Source organism: Etheostoma spectabile, chromosome 1 (genome assembly GCF_008692095.1).
Source record: "Etheostoma spectabile isolate EspeVRDwgs_2016 chromosome 1, UIUC_Espe_1.0, whole genome shotgun sequence".
Taxonomy (NCBI): Eukaryota; Metazoa; Chordata; class Actinopteri; order Perciformes; family Percidae; genus Etheostoma; species Etheostoma spectabile.
Window position 1 is genome coordinate 19,533,403 of NC_045733.1, and position 18,926 is coordinate 19,552,328.

Here is an 18,926-nt window from a genome sequence, read left to right on the forward strand (position 1 = left end):
CTTTTTATATATAGATATCAACTATATTACAACCATAAGAGAAATAAGGAATAGCAGCTTCTTTCTGTACATGATGAATGTCTCCAACCATATAAAAGTTAGAAAAGTGACACAAACAACTGGTGTGTACATGACAGCTCTGCCCGCGTATAGATGTTGTAAATGTTGGAGACTAATGACTAGTCCAAAAAATACAACAAAACCAAAACCTCTGAACTCGGGGCAAACCCCGACCAGGAGACATTAAGATCTAGTGTTCATATCTTTATGTCTTTATGCCTCTGCAGTCCTTGCTTCAATGTATTTCTTTTTTTTGCTTCTTTATTGATTGGATTTGGCTTTTAAACCGTAACAGAACGGCACTTGTGTGAGAAGAGGATGTGGCTCAATTTCAGGGTCCACAACGTCATTTTGATAGAGTAGCTGTAGAGGAGTAGTGGAGGACTGGAGAGGGAGCTTCATTTCCCTTTTGATCACAGATTTTAAGAATGATGTGGTAGCAATACAAAGTGCTTTCAATCCGGTGTGTTGGAGCATTACAGGGCAATACTGCAGTAAAGAGAATTTGACAAAAAGTACAATTTTGGCAACAATTTTGGCAGATTTGACCTTTCTCCCTCCGGTTGTTAGTTCCAGTGGATTGGCTGTTGCCACCCAGCCTGCAGAGCAACAGGACTACTGCTGACCTCTCTGAAGTGCTTCTTCACTAGATACACATTTTCTACACGACAGTGGTCATTTGTAAAAGGCCTACACATTTTGTTTTCCCCCCCATTTGAAATTTTTTATACAAAAGTAACAAACAACAATTTGTAAAATAAGTTCAGCCATAAAGAGAGCAAGAGAGCGAGAGATCTCCACCAAATGATGTCTTACTGGTCCTCCCACTCAGCAGCCAGGCAGCGTCCCACGTGGCAGCCAGCTGGTAGAAACCGAAACTACAACATGAAAAGGGTTTGTCGAGGTACAGCAGAACATGGTGACCTAGTGACAGCTTTCTCCACGTCCCTGTGAGTCTTCGCTCCGCACTGAGTAGCCACACCTAGGTGGACATGGTTTTACTGTATGTGATTAAAAAAAACAATAAGAAGAAAATAAAAAAGACCAACTGAGACATCAGGTTCTGCAGAAAAAAAGGTGGCAGGGGTTGCAGTCTGGTGGGGTGTCACTGTCCAATCAGCAAGCAGATGACTGCGGGAGGGGCATGGCACGTTCGTTTTTGCGCCCTCCGTTCATGTGTGCGTACGGCGGCAGTTCGTCCAGAGATGGCCGTCCCGCCCCTGACCCTGCTGCAAGCCCCGCCCCTGACAGCCCGTTGGTTGCCTGCTGGCCGGAGGGCTGCTTGTCCATAGCAGCAGTCGACGTACAGGGAGAGGGGGAGCTGGGGCTAACGAGGGGGCCGGCGGAGCCTCTGAGCTAGGGGAGGGTGGGGTCTGTTGGGGGACTGGGGGTTGCTGTGACTGTGTGGAAGAAGGGGGCTCCAGAGGAATCTCATCCATATTGTCCAGGTGGAGCTGCGGAGCATCGGGCGGCTTGTTATCGGTGCTGTAGAAGAAACTCGACTCTCTGAAAGACGGGTCCAGCTCGTCCTTCAGGCTGCTGATGATCTCCAGAAAGGAAGGACGCATCTTAGGGTTGTACTGCCAACACATTCGCATCAGCTCGAACCTACACACACACACACACACACACACACACACACACACACACACACACACACACACACACACACACACACACACACACACACACACACACACACCACACCACACACACACACACACACACACACACACACACACACACACACACACACTAGCTCAGTGTGCATCAACAACATGTCCTCCTGCAGTAGTGACTACGTCCAGAGGAACTGGGCCTTCCTACCAACAAGCTAATATTTACTTTTGCCATGTTTGCTTTCTGTTGCTAAAACGGCCCTGTGTGAGCCCCTTTCCTTTTTCTCTATGAAGCACAGCGTGGATGCTGCGTTCACCAGGATCTGAGCAGCCTGACGCACCAACACGGCTTGCATCAAGTTACATCAAGTGGAGCAGAAGGAAACTCAAAGTTGTTGTTGTCCTGCTTTCTACAACCCAGCAAACAGCATTTGATCTAAACCAAATGCTGTTCAAATCATTGGTCAATAAAAGTTTTACTTTCAATACTTGTATGATAATGTATTCTTGGTTATGCTATAGAATTCTTGTTAAAAGTTAGATTTTATTATTTGGCTACAGGGACAGAAAGCCCCTTTAAAGAAATAGGTTGACATCTAGTGATCTTTGGACCTGCTGATTAGATTATGTCACGTTTGAACAGACCCAGGCTAGCTGTGCCCACCATTTAAAATCCTTGTGCTAAGCTAACCCGCTGTGGTTACCTAGTTTGCATACAAACTTGCGAGTGGTGTCAATCTTCTCATATAATTCTTGGCATAAAAGCAAATAAGCATATTTACCACATTTTAAACTATTCCTTTAAGGCTGAATACATTACTTAGAAATGGATGCAGGCTATGCGGTTAGAGTCGAAGAGACAGACTTTCTAAGGGAAAGCTACAAATGATGCCATTCAGCCTCGTCAAATATTGTAAAAACTGCACAGTGCAATTATAATGAAAGTGTTTTTATTGATTATATTTGGAATAACGAGTATAAGGGCAACATATTGTTTACGATTGCTGTAAGAAATTTGCCTTTGGAAGGCATTGTCATTGTTTTCACAGCAAACCATGTGCCTTCACATTTGTTCTCCTCATAATTAAACCATCTGAGGCTTCCTAAAGGATTTGTGGTTTATGGCCAAACTTGTCTGCCATGCTCACAACTCTTAGATGTGGATTTACACTTGGACTGTTCCATTTTAAGAGCAACGCATCATGGAGAAAATAAGAGCAAAAACTGCATGTGTGTCTTACAGCATGTCAGGACAGTTCTGTGGTTTCTCCAGCAGCCCCCCCTCCATGACGAAGCGGAGCACCTGCTCATTGGACAGACCTTGGTAGGGCTGTTCTGCCAGGGTGGCAATTTCCCACAGTACAACCCCGAAAGACCTACACAGAGGGGGGGGGGGAGGGAGGTTAAATCAGTGTGTCTTCCATTATCACTACCATACTCTAAATATACTATACTGAAATATATACTTGAAGCTGTGGTGGTGAGGAGGTCACTGAACAAACTGTTATCTTTCATGGATAACCCCGACCCCCCTCTCCACCCCCCACACTGGTCCAACAGAGAGAACCTTCTCTAAGAGGCTCCGACAGCTTCGATGCTGCACGGACCGCTACAGGAAATCATTCCTACCACAGGCAACCCAACGTATTAACACGGCATCACTGGGCGCTAGATGACACCCTGTAGATTCTGTAAGTGTGCTGTGCTTCTGATATTTTGTTGCAAATTTCCCATTTTTTTGGATCAATAAAAATCTATCTGTCCATCTATCTGTCTATCTATCTATCTATCTATCTATCTACTCTGAACGTATTCTTTGAAAGAACTAAAGACAGAAAACTATGCCACCATGTGTGTTTGTTTGTGTTTGTGCGCCTGCTTACCAGACATCCGAGGTGGTGGTGAAGACTCCGTCCTTGAGGGACTCAGGCGACATCCAGCGGACTGGGAGCAAACCCTTACCACCTTTACGGTAGTAGTCCGTCTCATAGATGTCTCTGGTCATGCCAAAGTCTACACACACACACACACACACACACACACACACACACACACACACACACACACACACAAGATATTTACTTGCATCACATCTCTACTGAAGAGGTCAGCTCTGGGGGGGGGGGGGGGGGGGGGGGGGCTAAAGACATGTAGACAGAGCTGCCCCTAGAGGTTCCATTTCTGGGAATGAAGTTACACTTATGATTTGGCCGTCCAGTAACTTGATAATAAAGACATTTCCACTTCATGAGCATGCTGCCAGCTCCCTCCCACCTCTGCTCCGTAGCTGACAGGGACCTCTGACCTCATTCCAGTTCTTTACCTCCTATCTTAACAGTGAAATCCTCGGCCACCATGCAGTTCCTGGCTGCCAGATCTCTGTGGACGAACTTGTTGGCGTTGAGGTAAGCCATGCCGTCAGCGATCTGCCCGGCCATCTGAAGCATCTTCTTCAGAGGAGGGAGAGACAGGCTCGACCACTGTTGCTGGAGACAGACAGACAGATGGGACGAAAGTAAGTTCTCAGAAAAAGCACAAGGTTGTGTAGCTGAGCCATAGGATATCAGATCCCTTTGAGTATATACTATATACATACCACATAACTATTGCATGTAAAATTTTGACAAGTTCACCACAAAATATGTTCTGAAATACATAATCTTTAGTTAGGGTATAAAATTACTCCAATTAGCAGTAACTGACTGTTCCAAGTATATACTGTACAGTCTGTCTGTAGTGCAAGTACAAATCATAAATCTAAATCCTCATCATAATATGAGAGTTTATGGGTACGTAGAGCTTTTGATTTTATTTTGTTGTACCATCCATAGGTATTTAGCTCTTTATTATAAAAATCAAATCAAGCTGACTTATCCACATCCTAAGAACAGGGACCTGGGGGAAGAAGCCAACGAGGGTTAGAAGTCTCAGTACCTCTTTAGGTCGCAGGGAGCGTAAGTAACTCTTCAGGTCCCCTCGCGTCATCAGCTCCATGATGACCAGGGTGGGTTGGCCCTGAGAAACCACTCCCAGGAGACGAACCTGCACCAAACACAGCATGTCACAAGCGTGACACAAAGGTCGGACTGACACTGGGGGTGTGACGAGACACTCGGCTCACGAGACCAGATTGGGTCACGAGACAGGATTTTAACACTAATGTAAAGAAATCTTCAATTAAGTAAAAGTCTTTCCTCAGAGAACCAAGCGTTTTATTGCAGCAGTAAACACGGAAGCAAACTGCTCTTGTATTGATCTTTGACCATTTTAAAGTGAAGGGAGGAAAGTTTCTCTTTGTTTAATATCTTTCAAAGTGAAGTTAGGTTTGGATTTCTGCTTTTGACTCATAAAAAAGAGAGAAATACAACAATCGGCACGAGTCAGCGCCACGCTGAACTGTCACACCCTGCAGTCTGTGTGTGTGGTGGGCGCGCGAGAGAGAGAGAGAGAGAGAGAGAGAGAGAGAGAGAGAGAGAGAGAGCCCGTACCTTCTAACGTTCTAACCCTGGGTTTTACCGGCAGCTTTGTACAATTGCAACTCTGCTACAAGTGTGTGTGTGTGTGTGTGTGTGTGTGTGTGTGCATTGACATACCACGTGGTGACAGTTGAACTCCTTCATGACAGAGGCTTCATTGAGAAACTCTATTCTCTCCCTCATGCTGGCCGACTCGTTGACAGTCTTAATGGCGACGTGTGTCTCTGGCTCATCTTTTACCACGCCCTTTGCCAAGCCCTCGTACACCATGCCAAAGGACCCCTGGCCGAGCTCACGACTCAGGGCGATCTTCTCCCGTGCCACCTCCCATTCATCTGGTACATACACTGCACAGAAAAAACACAAATGTTAATAAAGACCCTGCATAGATGTATTCCACTTATTCTGACAACAACCATAAAACTGTGCATTACATTTTCACATACACACTTCACTCACTTTCTGCAGCGCTGAAGTACTCTGGGTTGACTGAAGCGTACAGGACTCCATTTCCAAGCCGATCACTGTTCCTGACCAAAACAAAAACAGGAATGTTTACAGACACACTTTCACATCATTTTTTGCACACACACATGCAATGCATACTTTAGGGATCTCCATGGTGTATAATCATGCTGATCACAGTTTCCGCTTCCAAAGAATATTGGCAAGATGCCTTACTGAAACATTTCTGAAAGCCTAATGGGGTTGGAGAAATTCAAAACATTGTTTTAAGATAAAAAAAAAAGAATCTGGTAAAACTAGTATTCCAGCATGGCCGTTTTTAGCATAAATTATATCACAACATTGTCTCCCAGCTTTTAATTATTTCTGTCCAAATAAGGATTTGTGAAGCATGTTCTTTATTTTCTGAGCCCAATAGATGGCGCTCTCTGTTCAACAACAGGTTGAACTGCCATTCCTTGGGCCCTTTCTCTAAACCAGGAGCACCCTCTAGTTGAGTCAACAAAGACAACTAATGCTTCATGAAGCTTCATTTGGACATCACTAGTTTAAATCATATAGAATCACATGATCTACATATTTTGACACAAACTCTACCTTAATATTACAAGGCACAGTCATAGATACAAGAGGGTGCCAATGACAGTAAACATTTTAGCTTTATTTGACACTTAGTTTTATGGACTATAATTGGTTGAACGTTTTGCTTTCTTTTGAGTGGTTTGTGATTGAAAATGAATCATAGTGTATTGTGGCCACAATGACCATTTTTTTCAGCTGGGTGAAAGTCAAATTGAAAATATTCTAGAGGAGAACAGAAAAAAATGTTATCACCACCAGATGTCTACTATGTGTTTTGCTAGTAGGGTTGGTTGGCGTGGTTACTCAGGTTAGAGACACACCACACACACACCACACACACACACACACACACACACACCCACACACACACACACACACACACCACACACCACACACACACACACACACACACACACACACACACACACACACACACACACACACACACACACACACACACACACACACCACACACACCTTTTCCTGCTGAGGACCACCAGCATTGAGACAAAAAGGCAGATGACGAGGATGATGGCGATAGGAACAAAGATCATTGCGTAGAAGACGTTTTCATATCCTGTTGGGTCAAACACTTGAATTACTTTAATGATAACAGTCATTTTCATATATGTGCTGTTCAAAAACAGATGTAAATATTACAAGGAGTGATGCAGTTTGATGAGACATGCCAGTGCGCGTCTTACGTTCAGCCACATAGAAGTCCAGAGGGGGTGTCCAGGAGCCGTTGCCAGCCAGTGATGTGGCTCTCACTCTGACTGAATAGTTCCCTGGACTAAGGTTGGACAGCCGAACGCCACGCTGGGCCTGATACATCTGGCCCGAGACACATTCGTGCTTCTCGTTCTGACACAAACACACACAAAAAAAGACAAAGGTTTTTATAGACAGAAAGTGCAGAGTCTAATGAAAATGCAAATGCAAGACCCTCTGTTTTCAGGTCAGGTGACTGGTGTGTGTGTGTGTGAGAATAATATATATATGTGTGTGTGTGTGTGTGTGTGAGTGTGTGTGAGTGTGAGTGTGTGTGTGTGTGTGAGTGAGTGAGTGAGTGAGTATGTGTGTGTGTGTGTGGTGGTGTGTGTGTGTGTGGTGTGTGTGTGTGTGTGTGTGTGGTTGTGTGTGTGTGTGTGTGTGTTGTGTTGTGTGTGTGTGTGTACGCCCAATTGTTGCCACTTAACAGGTTGTGGTTCTGGTAAGGTTCACTGGGTTAATCTTTTCTGGTGTGAAATTTTCTTTTTCTTTGACATCATGACCAAAAAGGTTTCTTTAACTAGTTCTATATTATATTCAGTTGTTTCTGTTGTTTCTGGATCTTCCTTGCACTACTGTTTAGTTTATAACTTACAACTTTAATGTTGTATCACCCATGTGCAGGGGTCTTTCATCGGTCAGACCACTATAACATATTTAATAACACTCAATACATAATGTTAACGGAGTAATCATCAGATTTCATCTATGACACAAAAGTAAGGTATGGTATGCATTAAGAGGACATCATCCATCCAATTTTCATCCAACTATAGATGACTTGTCAGAGTGGTCCACCAGAATTTTACTCAGATGTGGACAGCAGTATTACATAAACTCTTACTATGAATTCTAAATGGCTTCCTAGATCTTGTCAAAAACAGCAGGTCCTCAGTGAGGTGGGAGGCAGATGCACAGATGTTGTCTTACCTCAGCAGCCAGTTTGAATTTGATCTCATACATGAGGATGAGTCCGTTGGGGTGGAGAGGCTCTGGCCAGCGCAGAAATACCCAGTCCTCATGGCCCTCCCAGGTCACATGGCCAGGTATGTCATCAGCCTTTTCTGCACACACAGAAAAGAGGTTACAACTGTAAACACACAAGTCGCAGGTTTGATTTCTACATCCGGCTGGTGAATCCAGCATATCTTTTAACATCTTCAGTGGCTAGTCAAAGAGTTCATCAACGACCCAGCGTCTCGGCAGACATATATACCTGGAAGACTACACTACAGCGCTGGTCAAATATGATAATAACAGAGTGTACTACATCTCTAAACAGATCATTCCTCCTCTAACCTGCAGGCTTGGTTCTGGAGAAGACAAACTCTGCGGCGCTGCAGCGCTGGACCTGTCGATTGCAGGCGTGAATGTCGATGCGGTAAACTGTGAATGGCTGCAGGCCAGAGATCTGCAGCTCACGCTCCGTCACTGCTTGCTCCACAAACTCGTACTCTTTGTCGGCTGGCTCCAAGTCTGCGGTGCTGCTGTTACCAGTGGCTTGGACAGGAGGGATGGAGCTGCTGTTGGTGTGCAGCCGGTTGTGGCGGGGGTGGGTGGAGTTGGCTATGCCAAAGAGATCTCTACGGCGACGGTCTGGTGGCCTGGAGGTGAGAGGAAAAGCATGATGGAACGGCGATACAAGAGAGGCAAGGAGGGCGGGATGGATGATGGACAACGTTGGGAGAGAGAAGACAGAGGACCGTTATAAGGTGAGTATGGAAACATCAAAATGTAATTGTTTTCCCCACCCCCAAATGCTAAGAGGGACATCTAAAACTAAATGGCAAAGCTCAAATTAAAATGTAACATTTATAAGGTCAGCTGAAAGGAGAATGTAGGTAATGTGATGACACCTGTTGGACACCCGAAGAAAACCTACACCCATCCCGTTATTCTGCATTGGCAAAACATACTGAGAACTAATTAATATCAACTGGATCAAGTTCTGCATATGTGTGTGTGCAGAGACAAAGATAGATAATGTGATGCAGATGTCTGAAGTGAAAGGCAGCAGGCCAACTCCCCAAATCAGAAAGAAGCTAAAACATTCAGAAAAGAGGCAAAACTACTAAGCTATGAGCTGAACTATATAATGGTTAACAACTGAAGACAGTTACTGATCTGCACTGGAGGTTCCTTGGAAAATTCAATCCACAATACACACTAGTGCCATACAATAAAGCAATGATAAAAAAGTCGCTTACCTTGGTGTAAAAATGGAGTTGTGCAGGAAGTTCTCAAAGACTTTTCTGTAGGAGGCGTCAGCAGCTTCGGCCTCCAGGACCTCAACTGATTTGGGGCAGGGGCAACAGGGGCCTTTGTCTGGACCATCGGCATCTGGCTTAGTGGGCTTGGTGTCTTCTTCCTGGTCTCCCACACCCATGGCAGCAATCCTTATGGGGATCTTCAGCTCTGGAGGAGGAAGTAGAATGTGTTTCATGATATGTGTACTCTGTAACTTAACGACTAGCAATACAGTTGAATGAGTTGTGCTTGTGTGTATGAACCTTTAGAGCAGTAATTGTGCTGATACAGCTCTCGGTCCTCAGCTTGTTGCTGCCATCGGACCAGGTAGTAAGTTTGGTTTCCATTTGGTGAGATAGGGGGCGACCAACGCACCACCAGCTGTGTAGATGAGTTAGAGTACGCTCGCACATCCTGAGGCATGGAGGGCGCTGAAAGAGAGAGAAAAATTATTATTATTAAGAATTATTCTTATGTCACTGGCTGCTTTGTACAGTAAACCTGGTTTCCTTGAATGTGTCCTTCACGCTGGGATGAACAGGCTGCCAATACAGATGTGATTCTCATCACGGCACTGCTACATCTTTACAATGCAGCTGGATTTATTTAAAGATCCTCCATTACATCTAATTATATCATAGATTTTCAAAATCAGATTTCTCCGTCTCTTTGAGTTGCAGCTGTGCTTACTGAAACAGTCTTCCTCTCCATCTCTTTACACTGTGTTTGGATCACATGAATAGATGTGGGATTGTTACATGATGTCAAACAAGCAGCAATGCGGACAGAACATTTGCTATCAGTAAGAGTGTTCTGGTGAGATGAATGTTTAAGTGCCCATATTCTGCTCATGTTCAGGTTCATAACTGTATTTTGAGGTTGTACATGGTTTCATTTTCTAAAAACACCATATTTGTGTTGTACTGCACATTTCTGCAGATCCTGTTTTCACCGTGTGTTTAGGTCTCTGTTTTAGCTCCAGAGTGAGACATCCCACTTGTTTTAGCTCCAGAGTGAGACATCCTACTTGTTTTAGCTCCAGAGTGAGACATCGCACTTGTTTTAGCTCCAGAGTGAGACATCGCACTTGTTTTAGCTCCAGAGTGAGACATCGCACTTGTTTTAGCTCCAGAGTGAGACATCGCACTTCATCTTTTTGAGTTGTAGCATTAAATACTTTTCCAATCTCCCAACAACCAGTCCTGACTGATTCTGACCTACATACTGTATACTCCAGTCTGCTTCAGGACACTCTCCTGGATTGCTGGCTATCGTAGATGAGGCTTTGTGACATATCAGTCTCACTCTTTTAGCACCTCTGTTTTATTTCACAACCAGTCCCAGTAAAGTTTGTATCATCTTTTGTGACAACGAAGACCTTGAGCTTTAACAACTCGTTGCTTGTAACCTTGGTAACCTATGAAATTCTATTTACCTGAAGGGCTTGTGCGGATGTAGACCACCTGGCTCTTGGCACTCGGCAAATGTTTGTCTTCCACCATGAGTGTGATGGCCTTTACAAAGACAGCGTACTGCGTCCAGGGTTTGAGGCTGGACAGCAGGACTCCGGGGTCTGAGTCCTTGTCTGGCCTCAGCTCCACATCCACCATAGTCCAGCTGTTGGAGCCACAGCCGTCCTGCCCATCGTACACTGTGATGTTCTGGTACGGCCTGGAAGAAAAAAGGATCATAATTTATTATTTTGTATGATTAACAATTTTTTGTTCATTTTAAATGATATTCAAAAGAATTTACACACCATTTTGTGTTATCCTGTATTAATAATGGAATCGGCTTTATTCTTGTGTTTACACATATAAACTCATATAAACTAACCCTAACAAGCATAAAAAAATGTATGACTTGTCCAACTGTTTTTGTTTCAATTTGCTCAGAAATAAAAACCGTAAGTGGAAACGCCGTAAAAAATATCACAAAAAAAGGTTTTCACAGTGCTTTTTAAAAAAACTCTATTGGAGCCCTCTCCTTCTAAACTGGTTGGATGGCACCTGACTAGAGAATTAGAAACACCAACCGTTTATCTCGATAAGCTGGTGGAAGGAAATTAGCATTTTCTTTTCAGATGGAAACTTGGTTAATAATTACATTTATTTGTCGATCAGTGTATTTAAAGTTCTGTTAATCCATCGGATAGTGAGGTTCCAATAGCTCGTGGATTTTTGCCTTTGAACAAACTGATTAATAAACTGGGGGAATCAAATTGCTGCCATCAGTGGAAAGATGGAGGGCAGGAAACAGCAATGACTGGGGTGATTGTGAAAAACTTACGCCTCCTTGTAGTACACGATAAAGCTGATGAGGTCTCTGTAGTCAGGGGGGCGGTAGCGCTGCCAGGTCAGTTTGATCCTCGTACTGCTGGTGCTGTTGGACTTGAATGTCAGGATTGTACTTTCACCTACGTAGAGGAATGAGGGAGTGAGCACGCAGTCAAAATCTAAGCACTAGAATATGTTTCTGTTCAAATGTGCAGCAATGAGTCTTGTTGACAGAATAATGCAGTAAATACAGACGTGGTGCAGAACAATATCAGGCTCAGAAGGGGCGTTTGCAAAATGTTGTGAACTGTACATGTACTGGACGTAGCAATTAAAACTGTTGTGGTTGTCAGGCTGAAGCTCATGCGACCCTTACAGCTGGCTCTGTCGCCGTTGTTTTGGAAATCGCTCTCATCGAAACGGCCCTGGATGGCCGTCTTCTCCCACATTTTACGGATCTCGGACATGCAGAGCTTTGGGTTGGCTCTGAAGAACAGCTTTCCTGCCTTGATGGTGAGGTTATGCTGCTTCCAGTCCCAAAGATACTGGAGCTGCTGGTTGTCAACTGCCAAGAAGGCATACACGCTTAAGGGCAGAAAGTAGAGAGGATGAATGAATGACGGTCAACAACCTGCTTGCTTCTTGATTCTACCTTCATTGTATAATGTTTCAATGCTGGCTTACTGTGTGTATTGTGGGACAAGCCAAGCCATCATGGACAATGCCTTATTTTCAGTGCATAATGGCGAAACCGCACAAGGTGTCAAAGACAGAGGGTATATAGAAGTGAAAACTCTGATATATACCTGCTAGACTTTTCTTTAAGGGGAAGCAACGCGGAGTACTTAACGCTTTTCAGTAGATCTCCAGAAACAACCTTGGAATTCAGATTAACCAGGGACTGCTTTTTATGTTGGAGAGGAGATTCAGTGTTTATGAGTCACTGGGTAGCACCCTGAACTCAGGAATGACTGTAATGTGGACCTTGGGAAAGTAAGATTTCAGTGAACTCAAGGAGAAACAGGCGGGGGAGTGTGAAGGCCTTTCCATGACCCTGACAGAACCTTTCCTTGGACTGTAGGAAGCTATGCTGAATTCAAGGTCTTATAAAAAAGGGGCATCTAACATGCCTGCCAGCATATGTTAGACTGAATCTAACATATACTGTTAGATGCAGTCAGTATATTTACTTTTCCAGTTAAAAAATATTTAAAAAGACACTGAAGTGTTTTTTTTGTTTATTTCAGAGATGATATTACAGTCACCAACCCAAAACAAGTAAGTCTTTCCTACATAAAACGCTTTTCCAGTCTGCATCCTCCCAGTCAAAACATCCTTTCCTTTCACTCTCCATCCTGCCAACCTTTCAGTGTTGACTTTGTCTAGCCACATTAGAACACTAACACTGCACAATTACTCTGCTTGGTTACTTCCACAACTCTCACAGCAACAGGCAAATTAAGAATGAAAGGTAACAGAGTATGGTAACAACACTTTTATTTAAGTCAATATTTTGTTCTGTATATTTGTCTATTGACTCTGGAGCTGAGTACTTTTCACTGCAATACATTACGATTCAAAAGAATCCTCTAGAGTAAAAGACATTTCAAGAGTTCCCACGAGTAGAACTGAGTGTACAGCACCATCAGTGACTCCAACTCCAACGATTTTGTGTGTAGGTGCAGTTAAATGTATGTGTGTTTGTGTGTGGTCCTACTCGTCCTGTAGCTCTTCTCCGTCGATGTATCTGAGGCTGCGGAGAAAGGCCAGGGAGGTCAGAGTGTGGGAATGTCTGATCCGCACATTACCGGTCACCCTCTGGATCAAACCTGTGAAACTCTCCAGCTCCGCCACCATGTTGTCTAAACACACACAAGGGCACTGTTATTACCTATTTTTCACCTGTTTTATTACAGTATTTATACATTCGGTTTTAAATACACGGTTTCTGAACCTCTGGAAGTGTAAATCTTGTGACCATATTTCATGGAACAAGAAATCACTTCATTACATCATAAACAAACCAGCCATATACCTAGATTGCCTTTTTAAATCATTTTTTCATGACACATGGGGGGGGGGGCACGAGAACTTAAAAAGAAATCCGCTACTCCTACTGTATTGTCTATTATTTCAGCGTGTGGGGAATTGGCGCTCCTGCTTGCTGAGAAGGTAGCATGCACAGAGAAGCTGTGTGAGGAAGGGAAAAGGGAGGGGGGAGCAGGGGGACAGTTCACCTCTGGGTCAAACGGGTTGCTGGACATACGCTCCGATACCGTTGCTAATCCTGAGCGCCCACGAAGCTGCTCGCGGTTATGTTTCAGTTCAACTTTTCCTATCCAATCCTGACCTAAGTTGAAAGAGAGCCGACTCTACGGCTTTATTACCCAGGTGACAGGCGTGTGTGTTCATGTCGGTCGTCTGAAATGCAAATATCTTTTGACTACTTTTTTTTAAAGGGCTTGCACCACGGAAGAAAACATAAATCTGTGCCTATGTTTGGGCTCCCAAATGGAACGGGCCGGACCAGGGGGGGAACGGGGGACCATGAGCCTCCTTGAGCTTATCACTTTCTTTGCATGATAAGGATCTATCTGTTGGACTGCTCTCAGGATTGCACTTACTCTGCCAATCACTGGGGCTCAAGCAGAGAGGAGCTTTTCAAAACTAGAGTTGATCAAGTCATACCCGAGGTCTTTTCATCAGTAGGCCTAGCAATCACTCCATAGGGGAGCCGATTTCATATGATGACATCATTGATGATGGTGCTTAAGGGAAGGCCACAAAGGTCAGGTTTTAGTTCTAGTTTGTGTTTTCTGTTTGTAGTGCTATAGTGTAATAATAAGATTCTCTTTAGTGTGTTTTCACATTTGTCTGATGAATGATTTGTGCTATTTAGAATATTTATTCTATCTTTTATTTGCATATGACCCTGACCAGCTAAGAAACTGTAGAGTGGTGGTAGAAACGTAAGTATTAAGTGTAGTGTTGCAATGGTAAACTCAAGTGGCACCCTCCGGTGCTGAGAAGTGAAGTCAATGGAGAAAAACTGCAGTTCATCATGTGGCCACGTGAGTAGAGTTGGGACGGTATGGATTTTTTTTCTACCGCTGTTGAAAAGCAAGAAGTTCCTGTAGTGAGATTAGCGTATATTAGAGCAAGAATGGCAGGGCGCCTTAAGTGAGTGACGGCAGTGCCCGTGAGGTAAAGAGAGAGGACGAAGAGATACCAAAGATGATGTAAAGTGAGTTAAAAGTGAACCATAAAACAACAAGCTAGAGCTTATCAAGACACGGTGGCGGTAAAGTGAATGGCATTACCTTGAAAAACATGGGCTTAACCTCAGCCTACAACATCTGTTGCAGCCCGTCTAACAGCTGAGCAGGCCGAGAGCAGCGAGGAGGACTCAGCAGCTCTCCAACTTGTTGCTCTTTCTGCCGATATAAGCCGCTCTGTTTTAGGCTCCCAAACGTGCACGGAGGCTGAAACTCAACCATGGTGGATTTATTAGGATTAAGCTATGAACAGAAGGAAACTCTGCTAGCTGCCAGGCTAATGTGCAATGGTAAACACAGCAGCGGTAACGTTACTGTGTTGACCTCAGCGTCTTTTCCTTCCCTACAGTGTATGTTGTTACTGGGCGGCTGGGCGGCTGTGGCTCAGTGGTAGAGCGGTTGCCTGCTAATCGGAAGGTTGGTGGTTCGATCCCCGCCCCTGCAGTCATTGTCAAAGTGTCCGTGGGCAAGACACTGAACCCAGGGTTGCCCCCGGTGCTGCGCATCGGAGTGTGAATGTGTGTGAGTGTTTATCTGATGAGCAGGTAGCACCTTGTGCGGCAGCCCCAGCCACAGTGTGTGAATGGTGAATGTTTCCTGTAGATGTAAAAGCGCGGTGAGCAGTTGTTAAGACTAGAAAAGCGCTTTATAAATATAGCACATTTACATTTACATTTACGTGAGTTAGGGAACATTGTCCTCAATGACTCGCGAAAGGTCGGATCTGCTCTGTCTTGATACGTTTTGTTTAGAAAACCTTGAATCCATGTAAAACACAATGTTATCAGACACAATCCACGTCATTCGATACGATGTGTCCATGTCATTAGACACAACGTATGCGGTGATGAGGGTGACGAGCTCAGACCCGGTAGGTGTCACATGATTGCGGTACTGCGCTAACCATCCCAGCCCTCCACTTGAGGCTGGCTACAAAAGGGAGTCAATCCCTATAGACCCCCAATTTTATCCTTAATTTTACTTCTTCAGAATCCAATGGGTTACATCACGGCCACTTTGTCCATATTTGATACAGTCTATGGGTACACTGCAGTACTTACGGCCTCTGCGGATGGTGATATGCAGGTTGCCTTTGATAACAGTGCAGCCTTTGAGAGACTGAGCGGCATCCATGGAGTCGATGACCTTCTCCTCACATACTTTATCACACAGACCATCACAGGCTGTACAGAACATACTGGAGACAGACAGGGAGAGATAGAGCGGGACAGTAATGTGTCATTTTACTGATGTACATTCATACTTGGAACTCGTGAAGCTCTCTCCTGACCTTTCATTTTTGTATTTCCGCCCCTGTATATTTTTATGGCAATGTTCAACAATACCAGCTAAATTATGTCTAGGAGAGATTCCGAAATGTGACTAGAAACCGTAATTTATTTTAACTACAGGTTTAATGTGCCTAAGGATAGATGGTAGCCTCTACACTAGTCTCACATTGCCAGACCTATCTCCACAGCCCTGGGGAGGAAGGTCTGGCCCTTCCACACAACATCCCTGAATGGAAGACAAAGGCGCTCCAGTTTATTGGAATTTCTTTAAACCAATCACAATTGTCTTGGGCAGCGCTAAGCACCAGAAGCCACAGTGGTGCCTCCGCAAAATAGCCTCGGGAAGGAACTTGTTTTGGTGGAACATGTGCACATTAGGGAGGCAAGCTCTGGAATTAAAATGGCTGTTGAGCGTGTTACAGCCATTTTACTCAAAGCAAATGAATATAATTTGATTGTTGGTTGTAGCTCGGAGGATGTTTCCAGAATTGAGCGGAGTTTAGATCGCCAACACAATGAAAGCAGAAGGTGAGGGACATACGGTGGAACCTCCGACGGCAGCGGAAGAATCCCGTCAATGAAACGTCGAAATAGACTACCTATACACTAACTGCCCTTTATTGTAGATATTGTAGCCCTGGCTTTTTATCTAAAAGAGGAACAGCAGACGGCGCTCAAATCGCACCAAGAAGGACGTTTTTGCTGTTTTGCCGAGCGGATACAGTGAGAGTCTAATCTACCAGTTAGCTCTGCTGGTAGCTAAGCATACAGGGCTCCTGATGCGTCACCCCGTGTGTTACTGGGACTGGTCCTAATGTTATCCAATTCCGTGCAGTGAGATTTTCAAATGCATGCTTGGTGCCGCGCCTCAAGATGGGCGACTTTCATTACTCGATGCCAGACCCTTAATCCTTTTGGATTTGGGTCTGGATTTCCAGGCTAAGCAGGGTGCGGAACTGGTACCAATGTCAGACCAACAAGAACAGTAACCTCCACCCAGTGGCTCCATTTCAGCCCCCAGTGGAGATTGCAGCTCACCTGTTGGGTTTGGTCTGTGTGTACCCATGTGGGCATTCAGACATGCACTCTCCGCCGTGGATGACAAAGCTGTTGAAGTCGGGGAGGTGGACTTTGGAGCAAAGCTCGGCACTGATGCATCTCCAGCCCTCAAACTTGTAGGTGCCGGGAGGGCAGTCGGCCACGCAGCGTCCTTGGTGGTAGTAGTGCACACAAGCTGCACATGCTGTGTCACTACCAGGAAGTGTGCAGCTTCCCAGACACTGAGGGTGGCAGCACTCGCCGTCCGCAGTGCACACTCGCCGTACGCACTTCTCTGGGCATTCTGGTAGGGACAAACAGAGAGAGAGAAAGGACAACGTTAAACCTATGCAAATGAATTAAAAATCGGACTTATTTTCCAGAAACATTAGGATATTCTTCCTTTACTATATCACAGGCTCACTACCCACCATGGAGATTAGGGCTGCACAATTAATCGAATTTTAATCGCGATCACGATTTTGACTTCCCACGATCAAATTTGCGTGATAGAGCGATTATTTTTTTTAAAACGTCATTTCATAGAACGCTCCGGGTTTTTTGCAAAGCCAATCTACTGCTCCGTCAACCCGTCTGATCATGTGCCAGTCAGAGTAGTTCACTGCACCCCGTGCAGCTTAGTTTCTAGATGTAGACAGTCACAGAGGACAGAGTAACGGGAGGAAAACTCAAGGTTTACCAGTTTACCAGTAAACACAACATTTGTCCCGTCTGTTGTTTTTCAGACAACAGCAGTGAGCGGTGCTAGTAGCGTCTGTTAGTTGTTAGCTAGTTAGCGTCTGTTAGCTGTTAGCTCCTCTAGGACGCACCGGTGCTAATGTCCTCGCATCCGCTGCAATGTTGTTTTCATGGATAAGGTTTAATTTTGTGTTACATTACCCATTTCGTCTGTAAAGCCGTGCTCGTGTGGGATCTCTCCTTTTACTCTCCGCGCCCGGCCACACAGCGGCCGCTGGTCCACGCTTCTGACATTTGTCTACAGTTTTAATTTTTTATTAACACAGCTGTATATCGTTAAATATGAGGGGCAAACCTGTCTTTGTACCAGTGTTTTCGCTGGTAACTCTGCTATCGCGGCCGCCACGGCGAAGAACACAGAAGAAGTTATTGAATGAACTAACTTCAGTTGGTAGAGTAATAGTGTGAGACGGAGCTGCTGGACTTGGACCTGGGCCAGAGATGTGACCCATGGCCAGAATATCATAGTTCATAAAAATGCAGTGCAGTGACGATACAGACGTTTCATACATACGACGTGTGTTCCCGCCATTCGACCCGTGCTGGACCCGTTCATAATGAGTCAGCCGTCTCTCTGTGAGTAGCGTCCATCACACTCCCTCTCGCAGTTATAAACGCCTCTGTGACGTTAACATTTGTTTTGGTTAAAATCAACAAATAATCGTGAGAATAATCGCGATCAAAATTTTGATCAAAATAATCGTGATTATCATTTTGGCCATAATCGTGCAGCCCTAATGGAGAGGTCAGCTTTTTTTGCCTCCGTTACAGTCTGATTCTCATATTAAGGGTTCAAACCGTGAAGCGGCAGAACCCTTCTATAATTTGTCTGTTTTAGTTGTTATTTTTATTATTATTGATATTTATTGTCTGCCACACCAGCTCAAATTCCTGTGAGCTGGAATAAGCTCCTCCACTCAGTTCTTTGGGCTCCTTCGCCCCCACTGCCACTGTCTAGATGCCATCGGGGGGGCTTGTTTGGCTTCCTCACCCCTTTTACAATTTATTCTATAGGATTTTGAATCTTGATTCTGAACAAACAACAAACATAATTCATAACAGGAAA

General features: G+C 44.6%; 1 protein-coding gene across 1 annotated transcript in view; it reads right to left on the minus strand.

Annotated features, from left to right (window-relative positions):
• Positions 1–18,926, minus strand: part of igf1rb (insulin-like growth factor 1b receptor) — a 58,109-nt gene continuing 39,183 nt past the window's right edge. Inside the window, 20 exon segments of the mRNA XM_032523416.1 lie at positions 1–1,391; positions 1,394–1,668; positions 2,921–3,055; positions 3,563–3,692; positions 4,003–4,165; positions 4,614–4,721; positions 5,273–5,502; positions 5,615–5,685; positions 6,680–6,779; positions 6,907–7,066; positions 7,904–8,037; positions 8,273–8,577; positions 9,181–9,388; positions 9,484–9,651; positions 10,656–10,891; positions 11,510–11,636; positions 11,873–12,081; positions 13,214–13,358; positions 15,833–15,969; positions 17,102–17,405. Of these exon segments, the coding sequence (XP_032379307.1) occupies positions 1,177–1,391; positions 1,394–1,668; positions 2,921–3,055; positions 3,563–3,692; positions 4,003–4,165; positions 4,614–4,721; positions 5,273–5,502; positions 5,615–5,685; positions 6,680–6,779; positions 6,907–7,066; positions 7,904–8,037; positions 8,273–8,577; positions 9,181–9,388; positions 9,484–9,651; positions 10,656–10,891; positions 11,510–11,636; positions 11,873–12,081; positions 13,214–13,358; positions 15,833–15,969; positions 17,102–17,405 (3,560 nt within the window). The 3' untranslated portion in view covers positions 1–1,176.